Here is a 17,624-nt window from a genome sequence, read left to right as displayed (position 1 = left end):
CTAATGCTAACCTTTCAGGGTTGTTGTGAAAACAAATGAGATAATGTATATAACGTAACCAGTGTAGTATGGCACAGAGCAAACACTCAATAAAGGTAGCTCTTTTGAACAAAATATGTGAAACAGCTGGGCCAGAGGCCCAAGAGAGCCCTGGGGCTTGGAACTGGAGAGCATGTAGACCTTCTAAAGGATTAACATTGTGTCTTTATTTAAACTGCTAAACACTAAACACTAAAAACACTGCTAAACAAATATTTCTTGATTCTACGTTTAGCTCCTGGGTTATAAATTTATAATCCCTAGTGTCAGTACTGGTACACCACGTGGCATTTATTCAATGAATGGATGGATGGATGGATGGATGGATGGAGGGGTGGCTGGGTGGGTGGAAAAGAGAGAATGAAAAGAGGAAGGGAGGGAAGGGGGAGAAGAGGGAAGAAGAGATAGATGGTCAGAAGGATAGATGGATAAATGGATGTATGCATGCATGCAGGGAGGGATAAAAGATGCGTACGTGCCGTGTAGGTCCAATTCTGTTGTTAAAAGTTATGGAATACAGGGGCGCCTGGGTGCCTCAGTGGGTTAAAGCCTCTGCCTTCGGCTCAGGTCATGATCTCAGGGTCCTGGGATCGAGCCCCACATCGGGCTCTCTGCTCTGCAGAGAGCCTGCTTCCTCCTCTCTCTCTCTCTCTCTCTCTGCCTGCTTCTCTGCCTACTTGTGATCTCTGTCAAATAAATAAATAAAATCTTAAAAAAAAAAGTTATGAAATACAGTAATTTTTTTATCCAGCTACCTGGCTTGCCGCTGAACCCCGATCTTTTGCCGGCAACCTAGTCTGTACACATGGTTACCTCCTCTAATGACTTAGGCAACTATGCTGCATTGTAACTTCAACGAAATAGACCTACATATCCCTGAAGTTATTACTGAAGCAAGAGACTACAGGGCTCTAAACTCTAAGCAGCAAAAAATAAATAACTTCTATTTTTCTTTCCAGTTCCAATACAGCCTCCAGAATATACCTTCCAGATTTTTATACTGTGAGCAGTTAGGATGCTCTGATCATATAATTCATCTGTATGTCTGCAGAATAATGTAGTTTTTGGAAAAAAAACAAACAAAATTCCTTTTCTCCCAGGTATTATATATGAGATTGTAGGGATTTGTGGTAGGATGGATTTCCTGTAGTTCCTAACAAGCTTTTAAAAAACTGAAATAGTTGGAAAATTTTTTTAAATTTAGAAATGTCACATATAAACATCCAAATGAGGTGAATAACTGGAAAAGAAAACTCACAAGATCTGGTAATCCTGGACATCAGGGCGACTACATTAGATTGTGCAGGCTTGCACAACCAACCACCAGAGGCAGAGGCACAACTACCCTACAATGTAAATGGAGCCACAAAGGATGTGCAGTGTACAACAGGTACAACCTGCCAGGCAGATATTCCTCTGAGGCAATTAAAGGCTAAGTCAAAACATTCACTTTTAGATTGAGCCTGTGCTCCCCAGTGCCTCCCAGACCCCACAGTTCCTAATTTATTTCTTGTTCCATTTGTTTATGTTTCCTGCCTGGCCACTGAGGCATTTTAGTTTACATTCTCTGCATTACATTTCTTTCCCTTCTGGCTGTCTGACAAAGTGGTTAGGCAGAAGTAAAGATGGGCTCTGAAGTAAAGATGGGCTCTCTGTTTTAACCTTTTAATGTCGTAGAGCCAATTTTTTTGTACTCAAGCATGTATGACAAATAATGACAATAGTTTAAAAGAATGATGAAGGTATTACCTACTTCTGATTATGTGATTAATAAAGGTTAAGTCCCTTAAAACTGGGTTACAAATAAGTGTAATTTTATATTATTATTGCAATAATTTCATGTATTTGTTAAAATATCAAGAACAGAATACAGAATATCTCTGATGCAAAATTCATCAAAAATGCAAATATGTCTTCATATTTTCAGCACATTTCAATATAGTGTGACACATTTTATTTAAATTAACAACGCTTAGCTTCTCAACAGAGAGATAAGTATGATTTTGAATTATAAATGTATTTATTGTTCTACCCCTGACTTGATTCTTACCTAGCATCTTTTTCTCTGTCTTATCCACAGACTAAAACCTTTCTAGGTAGAGACTACTGTCATAAATATCATTGTATAATGCAGTTAATGGTTAAGCTTATTTAGAAAAGTCCTTAGTCATTAGAATGTTGTTGGAGAAAGTAACATAAAACTCATTTAATAAGACAGAAATGTTAGATTTCCTTAAATAATACATGGAATAAGTTAGATTTTTTTTATTTTTAGATTTTAAAGACATTCACTTTGAATGGCAATGTTTCATTCCTTGAAAATAAACTGATAAAGATAATCTTTAATTTCTTCCAAGAGATTATGGTAGTTACCTACCAACTCTTTAAACTTTGTTTAGTGATCTGACTATAGAAAAACTGACAGATTATTTATTGAAGATGGCATAAATCTAGGGGCATGGCAATTTATATGAAAGCCAAAAGATTAAATTCTGGGAATCTCCAGAAACCTATGTACATTGAGAAAAAAGTTTTAATCTTATAAAAGGTAAGAGAAACATATAAAATGTAAGAGAGATTTTCTCCTCCGAATGCAATAAATACCTTGCAGATCAAAAGGATTTAATTTGTATTCTAAAATGGACAATCTGCATTTTGATAGATCCTATTTCGTGAGTACTAATATTTTATCCACGGTGCCTAAGGCACATGTTAGTCTAATTCACAGAACACTCCTGATACTCCAATTCATTGAATGCTGCTACAGATTCTACATATGGATGGCCAGCTTTCAGAGATGCACTGTATAAAAAGTTGTGGTTTGTAGTAAAAACTAATGTGAATTTAATTTATTCTTTTGTTCATGATTAAAAAAATAAATGATCACATTCCCTCATGGCATTATGAACCTAATGCATTTAAATACTGTCAATATAAGGTAATATACTAATGATGCTGGACCTCTGACCTACACACCTCGTCATTAATTTATTAAATTAATTAGTAAGATAAAATCATCTTATTAAATAAGTCTCTGAAGCCATGGTAATTATTTTAGAAAGGTTAAGAGGGGAAGAGGAAAATGGGATTAGAGTCTCTGGCTAGTTGAATTCCAGATGACGAGAAGTTTAATGTGTATTTTCTGAGATAATGTGTTTTTTTTCCAGATTATAGTAAGTTTAATATGTATTTCTTCCTCTACATGAAGAGCAAAAATAATAAATTTTTGAGTAATTAAATGACGATTAATGTTTCTAAATTTTATACCCTTGTGGAGAGCTCTAGAGTATGTTTATGTGACTAAGTTGAAATCAACTGAAATCACAAATGGGTAACTCAATAGTAGATGTAAACTTCCCTGGGCACTTAGGACTATTTCAATATTAGCTCAGGAGCAAATAATGATTTTAGGCAATCTACTGATTGGTACCAATAAGAGTACTCTTTATGAGCTCTGGAACACAGAGCCAGTTTTGTTTATTCTCCACCTCAAAAACAAAAAGGCTGAACAATAAAAATCAAAACTGGAAGGGTCATTTCATCAAATTCAAATTTACTCTATGGAATCATGAAGGCAAAGGGGTCTTACAGCAGGAAAGTATCATAAAATAGCTTGACAGACATACAACAGTGTTGAGGAAAGAGGAAAAAAAAAAGAGAGAGAACTGTATTTCAATTCCAAATTACATAAACAAAAATAAATCTAGAGAACATCACACTGATCTTTCATCCACTTCTCATTAAGCTAAAATTCTCAGTTTTTAAGGAAAATCACATGAGATACCTCAGGTCAGTTTCCACTGTGGACCACCTTACCTTTCACCTTATCTATAGCTAACAGCAAATTATTGGGGGCGTGGCTTATCTGCTCTACCAGCACAACTCCCTGAAGCTCATCAGATTCATTCATGAACAAGCTCGGACCCCTTACCTGGTGGGAGAAATGCTGTATGTTGTTGCAACTGCATGTTGGCTAGAGCCTGTTGGTACTGGAAAATACCAGTGTTAAAGACTGCGGTGGCACCGTTGGTTTTTTCAAGAGCAGGCCTCTTTGGTAATGGGGGAAGTACAGCTTGAGGAATTCCCTGTTTAGTGAATGAGTATAAAAAACAAATACCAGTAAAAAGAGAAAAAGAAAAAAGAAAAATCAGTTGAAGGCTAAAATTGTTAGGAAGCATGAGCAAGCAAGCAGCAGAGCACTGAACTACCCAGGGCAGGGGAAAAATCCAATCAACAAAAATGAAAGGGGAAAAAAAAAAAAAAAAAAGCAAGATAAAAGCTTTAAAAGAAGCATTATTTTTGTCCAAAAAAACCCCACAAAAAACAAAAAACAAACAAAAAAACCTGAACCAATCCAAACAAAAAAAGAAAAACCCCACTAGGACAAGATCACATGTTATAATGTGTTAAAGTGTTTTAAGTCCCATAATGCTTCAGGCTTTCTGTGAGAAGCCACTGATTTGGGGAAAGAAGAAAAGCTGCACTGCGAGCTCCATGAGGACTGACGAGTATAAGCAATGTTAATAGTTAATTGTACAGAGTGACTGAAATAGGTAAAATAAAAACTAATCCCACTCTGCTCCTCCCCCACCAGACCTATCTAGACATGCAAATGTCCCAGAGCATGCAAGTTTTTTTTTTTTTCTTAAACACTGAACTATAAATATTAAAAAATAAATAATTCTATCACTAAAGCCATGCTAACCAAACAGGTACATAAATATACAGTCAAAAATACATTTTTAATGTCCTTAAAGTATTTCACTAGAACATTCTACAATGTAGTTAAACTGAATGTGGGCTGCTGGGCTTTTGGAATCTTTCATGGTATGTTATCCGTCCAGGTACTTATAGTATAGTCTTTCCACTAATTTTGTCAGGAAACCACACTCAGTTTTTCATTGTACTTTACAATTTTATAACAGAAAAAGGAATATATATATTTTTAAATTGATTAAAAAAAAAAAACTTGTATCTACAATAAAGCTACATGCCAAGCTAAAAGGTGAAAGGTCATAGTACCAGGTCAAAGGTTGCCTCGAGGGGTCGCTTCAGTGATTTGACAGCCGACTGAGTCTTAATTAGCAGGCAGCGAGCACATGATGGCAATGGGCCAGTGGGGTTCAAGCGCATTAACATAAACAGCAAGCAGAGGTGCATCATGGGGGCAGCAGTGCATTTTTGGGTAGGTGAGAAAAAACAAATAAAAAAACAAATCATCGGAATGCCATATACAACGAATAACAAGACTAAGCATGCACAATAAAGGCACTACTGAGTTGTTATTGGGAGGATAACTCCTCTTTGTAGTTAATTACAAACAAGATACTCTAACAGAAAAAAAAAAAAAAGAGTGAAAGGAAGAGAGGAGGAGAGAGTCTGCCTTCTGTATTTTTGCTCAAGTATCCGTAAACACAGAAAAGACCTCTCTCGTGATTATTTTACTGTGCTGTGAATACCACACAGTATGTTTTATGAATATTTTCATGACTAAGTCATATATTTATGTAAAAAAAAAGGACAACATTAAAACAGCTAAGCAAAGAACAAAGAATGGACTCATTAAAATCAGCTATTAGATCACATTAAAATTTACCTTAAGAATATAGGTATCTGCTCTAAAAGATCCAACCTCTAACTCCTTGAGTGCTGCTGTCTGTCTTTCTTTCTGTATGATGGCATAGTCAAGCTTCTCTAGTTTGACAATTAAGTCTATGCCACAATATTATGTAAGACAATCTAGAGAGCACACTGTTGAAAATCTGGTGGCTAATCCTCAGAACAACTTTGCTTAAGCAATCCTCCTAAATAGTTCCAGATTATGTTATTGTTAAAAGCAAGATATATGTAGAGAAGAGTCTTGATGTGCAAAAGAACACACCGAAGGGGAACAATGGCTGATTAGATGGCACACAGAAAAATAAGAGGACCGAAAATGGCAATATCATTAAGTTGAAAGGAGACAGGTGTTCTTTACAAAGCAGGAATTTCAGAAACCCTACATCCAGAATAAGACAGAGTATTAAGAGTTAGGCCAAGGGTAGGAGCAATCGGAACCATTTGAGGAGTTACCCTCACATCTGTGAATGGTAACCTCATTACGTATTGTCTGGGATACCTGAACAAACATATCTTCAGCAAAAAAATAAAAAAATAAAAAATAAAAAATAAATTTTTTTAAGGTTAATAAATGAATAGCTTGTCGTCAGATATAGTGATTCACTTTGCTTGACTGACTGCTAACAGAGACAGAGCTGAGGTCGCTACTCACCATGGCAGCTGCGGTGGCTGCAGCCTGAGCCGCTGCAGCCTGGTTGACCTGGTATTGGGCAGCCTTGATCTTGGCTTGCAGATGTGCGGGAGGATGAAAGTATTTGCACTTTTCCCGGGAGCATCTCCCTTTGATGTAATCCATACACACGGTGACTGTGTTGTCGTTGGTGTCAATCATTGTGCTGTCAGCAGGATGAGCAAACCGACAATCGTTTTCTCCTCTGTTGCAATTGCCTCGCTGGTACTCTCGACATACCTATGAGGTCATTAAGCGCAGGGGGCTCAGTCAACGTGGGCAAAGAGAATCCTTCTGAAGATTTTTAATTTAAAGTGTGCAAGACTGGTGGTAAAAGCCCACACTTGAGAAGAGGGAGAAGATCATTTCCAAAAAAAAAAGCACCAAATAACCTTGAGGAGTTCTTCATTGAGGACACAAGCTATAACCCCATTTTTAGTAGAACTTCCATGAAAAAGAAAATGCATTTTTCATTCTAATTATGATATAACATCTAATGTAAATTAGGGGAAAAAAACTAATTAAAATTAGTAACTTTACAGTGATCAAAATTAATAACACCAGGAAGAAGACATAATGGCATCATGTACCCATTGATAGGACACACCGAGAAGAAGGCTACCACATCACTTCCGTTGTATGACCGCCGAGACTGCATAATCTGAATTTCATCATAAGAAAACATCAGACAAACTGAAGTGGGGGAATGTTTTACAAAACAACTAATCAATACTCTCCCCCAAAGTGTCAAGGCCACGAAAGGCAAAGGATGAGGCACCGCCACAGAGTGAACGGTCCCAGGGTGGGAGAAAGGATCCTGGGAGAGCAACTGGAGAAATCTGACCGAGGTCTGTATTTGGTTAATTGCAGAATATCACAGAACTTGCTTTGTAAGCGATGATGCAGTGGTGCGAATGGTTTGTATTTAGGTAAACTGGTTGGGTGGATAGGCAGGAACTATTTTTATAACTTCCATGCTAATCTGAAATTATTTACAGGTAAAAGTATAAAAAGTAAAATCTGACAGCTTTTTAGGAAAATGTTTCCACGAGTTGTGTTCCTGATCATTAGAGATTCATTTGGTAGTTACATGAAGCAGATGGAAAAAGATTAGTTTTTGTTACTATCTGCTTTATATCTGTTATTTCTGGATGGCGTCCCTGGGGAAAGGGTGAAAATGGATCATTTCTCATGGGTCTGCTCAATTTTGACTCTTTAACTATTGAAGTTTGTCATGATGGCTGCTCAAAGCAGGAGGTTCACAGCACCTTCTTCACTTGGGGTAGTTTGACCTTTTTACCACAAGAGGGCCATCCAAAACACAGAATGCCTTTAATATTTCCATGCTCCTACTTTGTGCTTCAAGGGAAGTTTTTGTTTTTCACACATCTTTTCACAAACTGAGAAAATACGCAGAACCTAAGCACTTTATTTTGGAGTACAACAAGAAAGAGAAACGGGAACCCTGTTGTGATTTTAAAAGCACAGGTTTTCTTGGCATTTGCGAACATGAAATGATCACACTCAATTCTAGGTACTTTCACCCATTATACCCACATCCCATTACTGAGCAAAGTGTTTCCTTTTAAGAAGAATGCTATAATTTATATCATGCTACATCTGAAAATGAGCACTGTAAATGACCCCTTGAACTACTTTTAAACCTCAAGCTAGCTGAAGCCTTGTGTTCCATATACACAGCAACAAACTGACTTTATTCATCACCTCATTCCCTTTATTTAATTTACAAAAAGTTACTGAACAAATACTACAGGCCAGATACTCTGAGAGATATTAAGAATCTCAAGATGACTTAGGAACTTACAGAAGACCCTCTTGCTTTTTTTTTTTTTTTCACCGCATCTGTCTTCTTGAACAGAAGAAAACAAGGCTAACCGGGGTTTTATAATTTGAAAAGTGGAAGTGATCAAAGCTGTTCCCCTGAACTAGCATCCTCCATTCTGGCTGAGCACTGGAAATAGCTGCGGCGCTTTCTACACCACAAATTCCCAGTCCCTAACCAACACTTAACTGGATTAGACTTAACAAAACAACCAGGACGAGAGAGACACGCTTAGCTGAGAACAAAAACTTCTCATGTACGTATATGAAATTTAGGCTGAATTTATACTATTGTATGAACAAAACGCCACCTTTGTGTTGAGTCGGTGCAGTGTCCTACAATAGGAAACTATATGAATGCATACTTCTGCGGTTAGTTCTCTAGTAATTCTGCTTTTTTGAGCATGCTCACGAAGGAACTGGCAACAGACGGGCTGACACCCTGTCTGTCGATTTACCTTACTCTTTGCCTCATGGACAAGAAAGATCTGAGAGCAGCCTATTTGTGGGCTCTTTAAGAACTATTAAAATCTAAGATTTGTTATTTTCTAAAAAACAACTATGACAGTGCCTGATGCCAGGCATTTGAGCATCATTCTCCTAAAATACAACTAGAATGCTGGGCTTTTGACTTTTTGTTTCTCTGTCTCAACATTCTTTTCACTTTCAGTGACATAAACTGAGATTCAGAATGCATACAAATGGTCATTCTAATACACATTTCTCACTCCTCTTCTTCTGCTTCATGCATGTGAGCTGGTGGTTCCTGTAGGTTAAGGACCAGTTAATGGTAATTTTCTACTGTTTTCTCTTTTGCAAGATGCAATTCAGGAGAATTCAAAATGTATTTAAGGGGACCGGTAAGTAGGAATCCACTTAGAATTTGTCCTAAAACCAGCCTTTTCGAAGGTTCAAAGGATTGAGTCAATTAGTTTGGCATGACTAGTGCCATAGACTTTATTTCCCATTAAGCTTGAGCTATATGAGACTTTAAAAAAGGAATACTGGATAATCAATAATTTTATCAAAGTGTCCACAGCATTAGTGGCCATGAGTGTACAAGCTAATGCCAAGAATTATCTGTATTTTCAATTCAAAAAGGATTATAATCTCCACAGTTTAAAATTCTGGTGATTATGGGTAATGATCTTAGCTGACTGTATAGTTCAATTCCCAAGACAGCTATCTGACGATATCTGTTATCTAATAATTTGGTCTGCCTAAACTTCAGACACCCATGTCAGCTACCTCAGAGGATTTCTGTTAAGATCAAATGGGAATTGTCTTTGAAATCTAAAAGGCAGAACCTCTCACTACCATTAGTCCAGAGAACACAAGCATATTTCTATAGATAATATGGCTAAGAGTTTGCCATTTTACCTCATGTAATTAAAAATATGAATAAATAAATCTGAATATATAGGAATGGTCAACTGAAAACAACAACAACAAACCTTCCATTAAATCTACTTCCAGGTCTTCAGTTAGTCATTCCTATGAATGAATGTATAAACCAACAGGCTCATCAATATGCCAAAATGCTGAAACCTATAGTTATTTTTATTATTTTTTCTAGATAAATGAAGATAGGGAAGTTAGGGAAATAGATAAATAGATAAATGAAGATAGGGAAATAGCTTTAAGTTGAAGGAAGAAAGGAGTGGCAGAACAGCAAAAATGAGTGGCTAAGCTTAGTAATTATTGTATTTCAAACAACTTACAACTTTACAGCTCTTTCCTCCCCAAACAAAACTCCAACTAACCACAGAGAATCATAACTGATGGACTAGACATTTCAAAGGGGATATGATGACATTGTAAGGAGTTATTCTAAAGCCTTATGACAGATAAAAAAAATAAACTACAGAGACCTGTGTGCTTGAAACTTGTCATATTTTAGTAATGTTCTAAAGAAATTAAAGTAGACAAGCAGTAGCTAAACACCTTCCACAAAAATACAAAATGAAAATAATCCTATCAATAAGCTTCTTCTCATTAAAAGCATCTGCTTTTCTAATCTTATTTTGAATCAAATGACTTTTCTACGTAATAGATCATGACAGATCTGTGAAACTCCTATAAAGATCTCAAGCTAGACATGCCTTCTACTATTACTCGATTCCTCATTTAGCTTTTAATGCTCTTTTTTTATGTAGTCAATCAGGACCATACTGTTTTATGCCTGCATGCGAAAAGTCACCAGACTTTTCTGTGTCCATAAGGAAAAGAAGCAATTAGCATCCAATAGCCTAAATTAGGTACTCGTGTCATGATTATGTCAGTAGAATAAGACTTCCAGCACAAGAATAATCTATTTTAAAAACAAACCAACTCCAACTGGAAAACATCAGAAGCCAAGTGGTGTGCCCACCTTTTCTGGAATATATCTTATGTTTTTCTCATACTGACAGTTGCTATAAAAATGATGCACTTAACCAAATAGCGATCTAGTATCTTCATCAGCATCTGAAATATATGATCACTGGTTAATTTTTTTGTTTAGTTAATGCTATTAAGCAGTATAAAGGACCTTAAAAATTATCAGTTTACTTGAAATATTTCGTTATGTGCACTGTGTTCTTAGCAACTGAATAAAATGTCAAATGTTCAGTGCATTGGCGGAGGCAGGTTTTTAATTCCGAGTCACAAATAACTGGACATAAGGTAAATGATGAAAAGTCAGCACTTAAATAGCAGGTGCTAGCATCCTGTGGGCTAAGTATTTTATAGACTATTGACATTTAGAATCACTGGACAGATCTGTAAAAAGACTCCCAAGCCCCACTGCAAACCTACTGCATCGGTCTATGTAGTCTATCTGTCTGCATTTTTAGCAACCGTCCCAAGTGATTCTAATCACACTGAAACTTGAAAACCACTGCTCTAGGACCAGGGGCATGAACGAGATACCATATTTTATAGCTGGAATGCTCAAATGTAAACACGTTCCCAAGGAGAATGTTAACAAATGTTAAAAATCTGTCATGCTTTATCTTCTCTGTTTGATTACACTAAACTCTGAATAAAGTCATGTCTTTTTGTGATTAATTAATTAACTGGCTGACTGGCTCATTTATGCATTCATTTAGGAAGTTATTGGGTATCATTTATGAGCTTGGCACTATCCTGATGTGGACCTTTTCTTGTTATGGGTAAGACAGCAGTTAAAAGGTTTCAAAGATATTCCTCACAATATTTTTTACTTAAAAGATGCTCCCTCATTCTCCCTTGGATACTGTTGCACTTCATAATAAAGTACAGATATGACTGAAAACCTTAGTCCTTTCCAGTACCTATAGATTTAACAATTCCCGAAAATAATGACTGAAAGTAAGCTGCTGCTTAGAAGTTATAAAAAGGTATCCCAAAGTCACAGAATGGAATTTTAAAAGCTTCCCATTTCAGTGACCAATATTTAAGAGATTTGCTCTTCTTTACAGAATACCATAAATACTGAATTTTACAGTACAGAAAGTAGCAGCTACAGACTCCTAACTAAAAGGTATCCAATAAAGGATGGATAATAGGCATACTGATACGAAGTTCATGTGTGTGTTTTACATCTATATATTTAATAAAATTTGTAATATTTATTTATATACTTAAATAGGCTTATTTAAATATTATATTTAAATAAAATTTTCAATAGTTTGAAGTGGCATGAAAAGCACAAAGACAACCTAAATGTCCCTTAGAATGTTCTAACTGGAAGCGGTCCTACAGATTCTCTCTTTCAATCCTCTAATTTTATATGTGTGGAATATGAAGCTCAGAAAAGATGAGAAATTCAACCCAAGGCTACTCACCTAATTAGCAAAATCCTACTCTTGGGTTCCCATTGTTAGATTTAACATTTTTTGTAGACTCATATCAGGTGCTGTAAATATGTCAGTTCTTTCAAACAGAAGAACTAGAACGCTGATAATCTATGGCATTTTTAATGTCCTTATGGTCTAACAATGTGCAGCAAGAAGAGAGAAAGAAGTGGCAAGAAGAGTTGGCCGATATTTAAACTAACTTAAGCTTCTTTCACCTTAAAAGGAACTCAAAATTCAAACACGTACTTCAGAGTTCCATGAGGGAAAACTACAGATTTAAGCCCAAATGATAAACATGTGGCCAATCGGCAAATAAGTGTGTGCTCTCACTGCCAAGCCATTTAGATCCTAGTATGCTAGGATCCTAGTGCAATTAGCAAGAGAGGAAATAAGCTGAAGAGAGGAAGGGTCTGGAATCTCAGTGCGGAGCAGAAAGCCATGCCCCTGAACTTCACACTGTAATAAGCTAACAGACTGTAACCTTGACATTGGAGCAGATCCTCTTCGCCAGAATAAGATAGGAAACTGCCTTCCCATCATCAAACATTTAGATCAGAGGAATTCAGGTTGAGAGGAAATGACAGTCCTGGAGCAGCAGCCACTTGTGAGTAAAGCAGAAGATGACAAAAATATACACGGCAGCTCCTCACAAAAAAAAAAAAAAAAAAAAAAGGAAAGGAAAGAAAAAGAGAAAAGATAAAAGACAGAAACCCCCAACCAATGGTAAAGTCGTTACTTTAATTAAACACACTACAAAGTACAGCCGATTACGGACTACCTAAAACTGTGGGAGGATTAGTTTCTAAGAGTTCTGACCACATAGCTCAGCCTTGAAAGAGATTTCAATAGAGATTTTTAAGTTTCCTAAATATCATCTCCTCCTAAGAAGTAATTCATTAAAGTTCATCCCGTGTTGCCTACTGGGTTCCCTTCAATCCACAATTATGCATTAGGAATCCAGGGTGCGCTTTGGAAAGACTGGGGCAGGGGGAAGGTGAGTCACATGTTAAGCATCCAGTAATTTTTAAATATTTACAATTTCCTAAAGTTCCTCTTATTTTTGATGCTGCAAACAGCATCAATTTACTAGTGAAACAAGTGCAACTGCACAGTGACCAACCACCCACAAAGCAAAGTGTATCTATAGCACACCCTGGTCTCTGGTTCACAGGGGGCGTGCAACCAAGGTCTCAGAGTCCCTTCTCAGTTCTCCATATGGTCCTCTCATCATTAGTAGCTTTCTTCAAAATATTCACGAAAGGTAAGAACTAAGTCTGAACAAGCAAACAAAGAACTAGCAAAGAAAATACGGGAGCCGGAATCGCTTGCTTCCTCCCTGTCCTATCACCTGTATGGGACTGAGTTATACAATGTTTAAGAGGGGAGTTCTATGTTCATACCCAACTGGAACATCCTTTCTATGACCTCAAATAAGTTGTGCCCCAACTTTCCCCCTAAATTTATTGCCCTGTAAGATGGAGCTAATGATAGTAACTTCCTCAGAATACTGTTTTGAAGATGAACTATGCGATGCATGTGATGGGCCGATGCTGTGTTTGGTAGATAGTAAATACCCAAGAAATACCCACTATTATTACTACCATCAAAAAAGGTGGTGGCAGTTAAAACTATGCCGAAATCTGAGATCCTTTCTGCAGTGCATGCAGTGAAACCCTATCAACAAGAAACTGGTGCTTATTAAATGAATTCCTGCTCAACCGATGAATTATGAGTGTCAATTATGTTCACACAACAGTCTTATTTTGCCTCTTTCTCAGTAATTAACAACACTCAAAACTTCTCAGTCCTAAGTATTGCCTCATCCTAACCAGGGAAAAGAAGAAAAGAGTCATTTTGTTCCTTAGTTGGACAAGAATGGCAGGCTCCAGAGTCTCACTGTACAGTAATGTTGCCATTGTTTTTTTTTCCCCTCATCTGGAGTTTACCAAATCCCTTCATTTACAGCCATGCCGAAATTCTGAACAACCACTTCAATGTAAGAATTACCTTTCATTTCTCTTTCACGCTGCAATACCAAAGCACATACAACTGATCATCCTTAACTCTGAGACTTTGAGCACGCTGCAACTTCCAATTTTAAAAACTTGGAACAGAACACACTTTGCAAGCAAAGAGGTATTGCTATTCCAACCAAAATACTGTGGGGCCTGTGAGAAACTCGCGATAATAAATTTTAAATTGCTTGAAACATAGTCACTGAGCAAACTGTTGTGACAAAAGTATCAGGGGAGGAACAGAATTTGTTATTAATAGTAGCAACAATGGACATGTAGGGAGCTGTGTGCTTTGCTCACAGCTTTGCTGTGTGCCAGAAATCGGCCTCTTTAAGGGAAGTGCCATTATGACGTCCATTTTAAGGACGAGGAGCCTGAGACATAATGAGGTGAATGGCGGTCTGACCCCGGTGCAAGTCTCTATGCATCCTTATACAAAGGGACACTGTGGTCTTTACACACATTCCATTTGTCAAACATAGCATACCTCAATTCTCCCAAAATGCTCTAGACACTAAACCAAAACATCTTCTTCATTTTTTTGGGTTTTTTTTAACCTTCATGGCCATGGAAGAAGCCAATGAACAGCACACTTTGAAAATCAGGATGGAGCCCATGAAGAAACCGACTAATCGCTCCTACCTCAAGTCTGTCTGTCCGCATTAATTTCTGTGCGGCAGCTGCTGCAGCCGCAGGTACAGGGACTCCAGGATTCCCTGTCACCAACATTGGTGCGGTCGGCAAGATCTCTGCTGGAACCAGGCTTGGGGACACAGGTCCCAGGTAGGGATTAAAGGCTGCTGATGCATTGGTGGCTAAGCTTGGTGCAACTGAAAACATTGGCTGGAAAAGAAAATAAAAAGCAAAATTTAATCTACAGGTTCTGGCTCGAATTTGCTATCCCACATTATACATCGATCCTTCACCCACCCCTCCATGATCCATCCCTCCTTCCCTCCACCCTTCTTCCCCCGCCCCCATTGAATTCTGTGTTTATTTACTCCCATTTGGGATAAGAATCTTTTGAAAATAAGCATTCATCAAGTTCATGATTTTCTAAAATATAATCAGTGAATTACCCATTAAATTTCTGCTGGGATTCTGAAACTTGTTGTCTGTAATACTTATAAATTTCTCTTTGAATAACAGACCAGTTATTTGATACAGTAACTTCTTGTGGTCACCTCATCTTCATTTTTGCCCAGACTTAATCCCAGAAACTTGTCTAAGAAATACATTTTATAATTGCTATGTCAGATGAACTTGAAAGACCTGTTTACAACTGTTAATGGGTTGCAAGTGTCCTATTAGCTGGAATAAATAAAGCAAGACTCCCAGGGGATAACAGAGTTTCACAGTCAATATAAACTGTGAATAAATCTCATGGGATATGGGAAAGATGATGATGACACGATTTCTTTTGAACACGTAAGGCACAGCGTTTGGCATATTCACTTGTTGCATGTTTTTCTGGAGAAACTATAAATATTCCACCAACTTATCACACCCTTGGGAAATGTTTAACAAAGAATTTACCTTACTAGGGAGAAACCATTCTGCATGTGAAGTCTGAAACAGAAAACTAAACAAAGGCTACAAGATTTTTCAAGGAAATACACAAGGTAGCACTGACTAAAATGTCACAAGACAGGATTTCTGCCATAAATGCTTTCACGGATACAGGAGGGTGGTTTCTACTTGCGATACGAAGATGTGCATATCAGGAAATACATCTGTTCTTGAGTAGAATTAAATAATTTACCTGCAAGCTACTTTAGCAATTTGCTTTTCCAGTTTTTTTTTTAATTTTTTATTTTTAAAAAAAGATTTTATTTATTTATTTGACAGAGAGAGAGATCACTAGTAGACAGAGAGGCAGGCAGAGAGAGAAAGAGGGAAGCAGGCTCCCTGCTGAGCAAAGAGCCCTATGCGGGACTCAATCCCAGGACCCTAAGATCATGACCTGAGCCGAAGGCAGTGGCTTAACTCACTGAGCCACCCAGGTGCCCGCTTTTCCAGTTTTTAAAGCATAAATGTTGTAAAACAATTTTCCACCTGATGGGTGGTCTATTTTTAACTTCCTAATTCAATGGGGTTTCAATTCTTGAAGTTTAATATTTTGTGTAATAATGTTTGTCTCCAAACCCCAAAAATTCATGGATAAAAATGGATCCTGTTCTTTAAAGGACTTCTGAACAATTAATTTTCTTTACCCTGTGGTAAGGAACAGAATCGTAGAATGAGGGGAACACTAGAATATAGCTAATTCTTCCCTCTTACAGAAGTTAAAAAAAACCCTGAGTTTACACAGTATTCAAGAGAGCTTTGGAATAAAATTCTTTTTTTTTTTTAAGATTTTATTTATTTATTTGACAGACAGAGATCACAAGTAGGCAGAGAGGCAGGCAGAGAGAGAGAGGAGGAAGCAGGCTCCCCGCCGAGCAGAGAGCCCGATGCGGGGCTCGATCCCAGGACCCTGGGATCATGACCCAAGCCGAAGGCAGCGGCTTAACCACTGAGCCACCCAGGCGCCCCTGGAATAAAATTCTATGCAATTGAAATGTAAAAGTAATGCTTATAGCTCAAAAACAATCATGGAACACTACATCAAAAACTAACAATGTACTGTATGGTGACTAACATAACATAATAAAAAGTAAAAAATAATATATAAATAAATAAATAAACAAATAAATAAATAAAATTCTTACAGCTCAAGAGAAATGTTTTTAAAAAATAAACTGTCCTTATTTAGTCAGGCCCTGACTTGTCCAGCACTAAGAAGAGTAAAATGGAATTCAAGTGTTGTTTTTCTTGGGGCAGTGGTTCTCAAGTCTTTATGGGTGATTTGTGCCTTGGCAGGGCACATGTCCCATGTGTAGGGCACATGTGGCAATGTCTGGAGACATTTTCGATTGTCATAGCTTGGGGGTGCTGTTGCGTCTATGCATAGAGGACAGGGATGGGGCTAAGTGACTGGCAACACACCGAGAGAGCCCCTCACACCAAAGAATTACCCAGCTCCAAATGTCAATAGTGTATAGGTTGAAAAATCCCTGTTCTAAGGGATGCACTCGTCTTTTGACTTCACAAATTGTTTTAGGACAAAATCTTTGCAGCTAGTGTATACATTCTTACTTAGAAGACCACGGAAAATAAAATACTTCGTACGTAATTTGATTCACTTGGGAGAAGAAACAATACACCATACATTCCACTGGGATTTTCAAGTTATAGTTATGTCTCCAGACGTGCTGGTTTGAATGCCATGGTTAGCTGTCCTGCCAGGTCAAGGGCTCCTGCCTGATGAAGTGGCCTAAAGGAATACCTCTGATCCTCACCCCCATCTCTGCCCAAAACACTGAAACTACCTGAGCTCTCCACATATAATCAATAACTGGTCAGAAACGGGAGCCCAGAGCAATCTCTGTCCATCAACAGTTACTTGAAAAGCAGCTCATCTTACGCTGCTCCAAGGTCTAATGGCTGCTAAGGGCAGTGCCCTGCAAGGGCTGACCTGTACCGTGAACCCACGTCGAACTTGGGACTGCTCTTCAAACATATTCAGGTCAAACATTCACTGTTACCTACTATCAGATACACTGTGTGCAATTTCAACCA

At 37.6% G+C, this 17,624-nt stretch overlaps 1 protein-coding gene across 13 annotated transcripts in view; it reads right to left on the bottom strand.

Annotated features, from left to right (window-relative positions):
• The window catches only part of MBNL1 (muscleblind like splicing regulator 1), a 199,597-nt gene that overhangs the window by 14,550 nt on the left and 167,423 nt on the right, over positions 1-17,624 (bottom strand). For 11 of the 13 annotated variants that reach the window (XM_044251621.1, XM_044251629.1, XM_044251625.1 and 8 more), the window contains 4 exons: positions 14,646-14,846; positions 6,311-6,568; positions 5,062-5,115; positions 3,971-4,124 (listed from right to left, as the gene is read on the bottom strand). In XM_044251621.1, the coding sequence (XP_044107556.1) occupies positions 3,971-4,124; positions 5,062-5,115; positions 6,311-6,568; positions 14,646-14,846 (667 nt within the window). The remainder of the gene's footprint in view (positions 1-3,970; positions 4,125-5,061; positions 5,116-6,310; positions 6,569-14,645; positions 14,847-17,624) is intronic. The other 2 variants (XM_044251626.1, XM_044251627.1) reach the window with 1 other exon arrangement.

Source organism: Neovison vison, chromosome 6 (genome assembly GCF_020171115.1).
Source record: "Neovison vison isolate M4711 chromosome 6, ASM_NN_V1, whole genome shotgun sequence".
Taxonomy (NCBI): Eukaryota; Metazoa; Chordata; class Mammalia; order Carnivora; family Mustelidae; genus Neogale; species Neogale vison.
The sequence above is the reverse complement of the archived record's forward strand: the minus strand, read 5'-3'. Positions and strand labels throughout refer to the sequence as shown.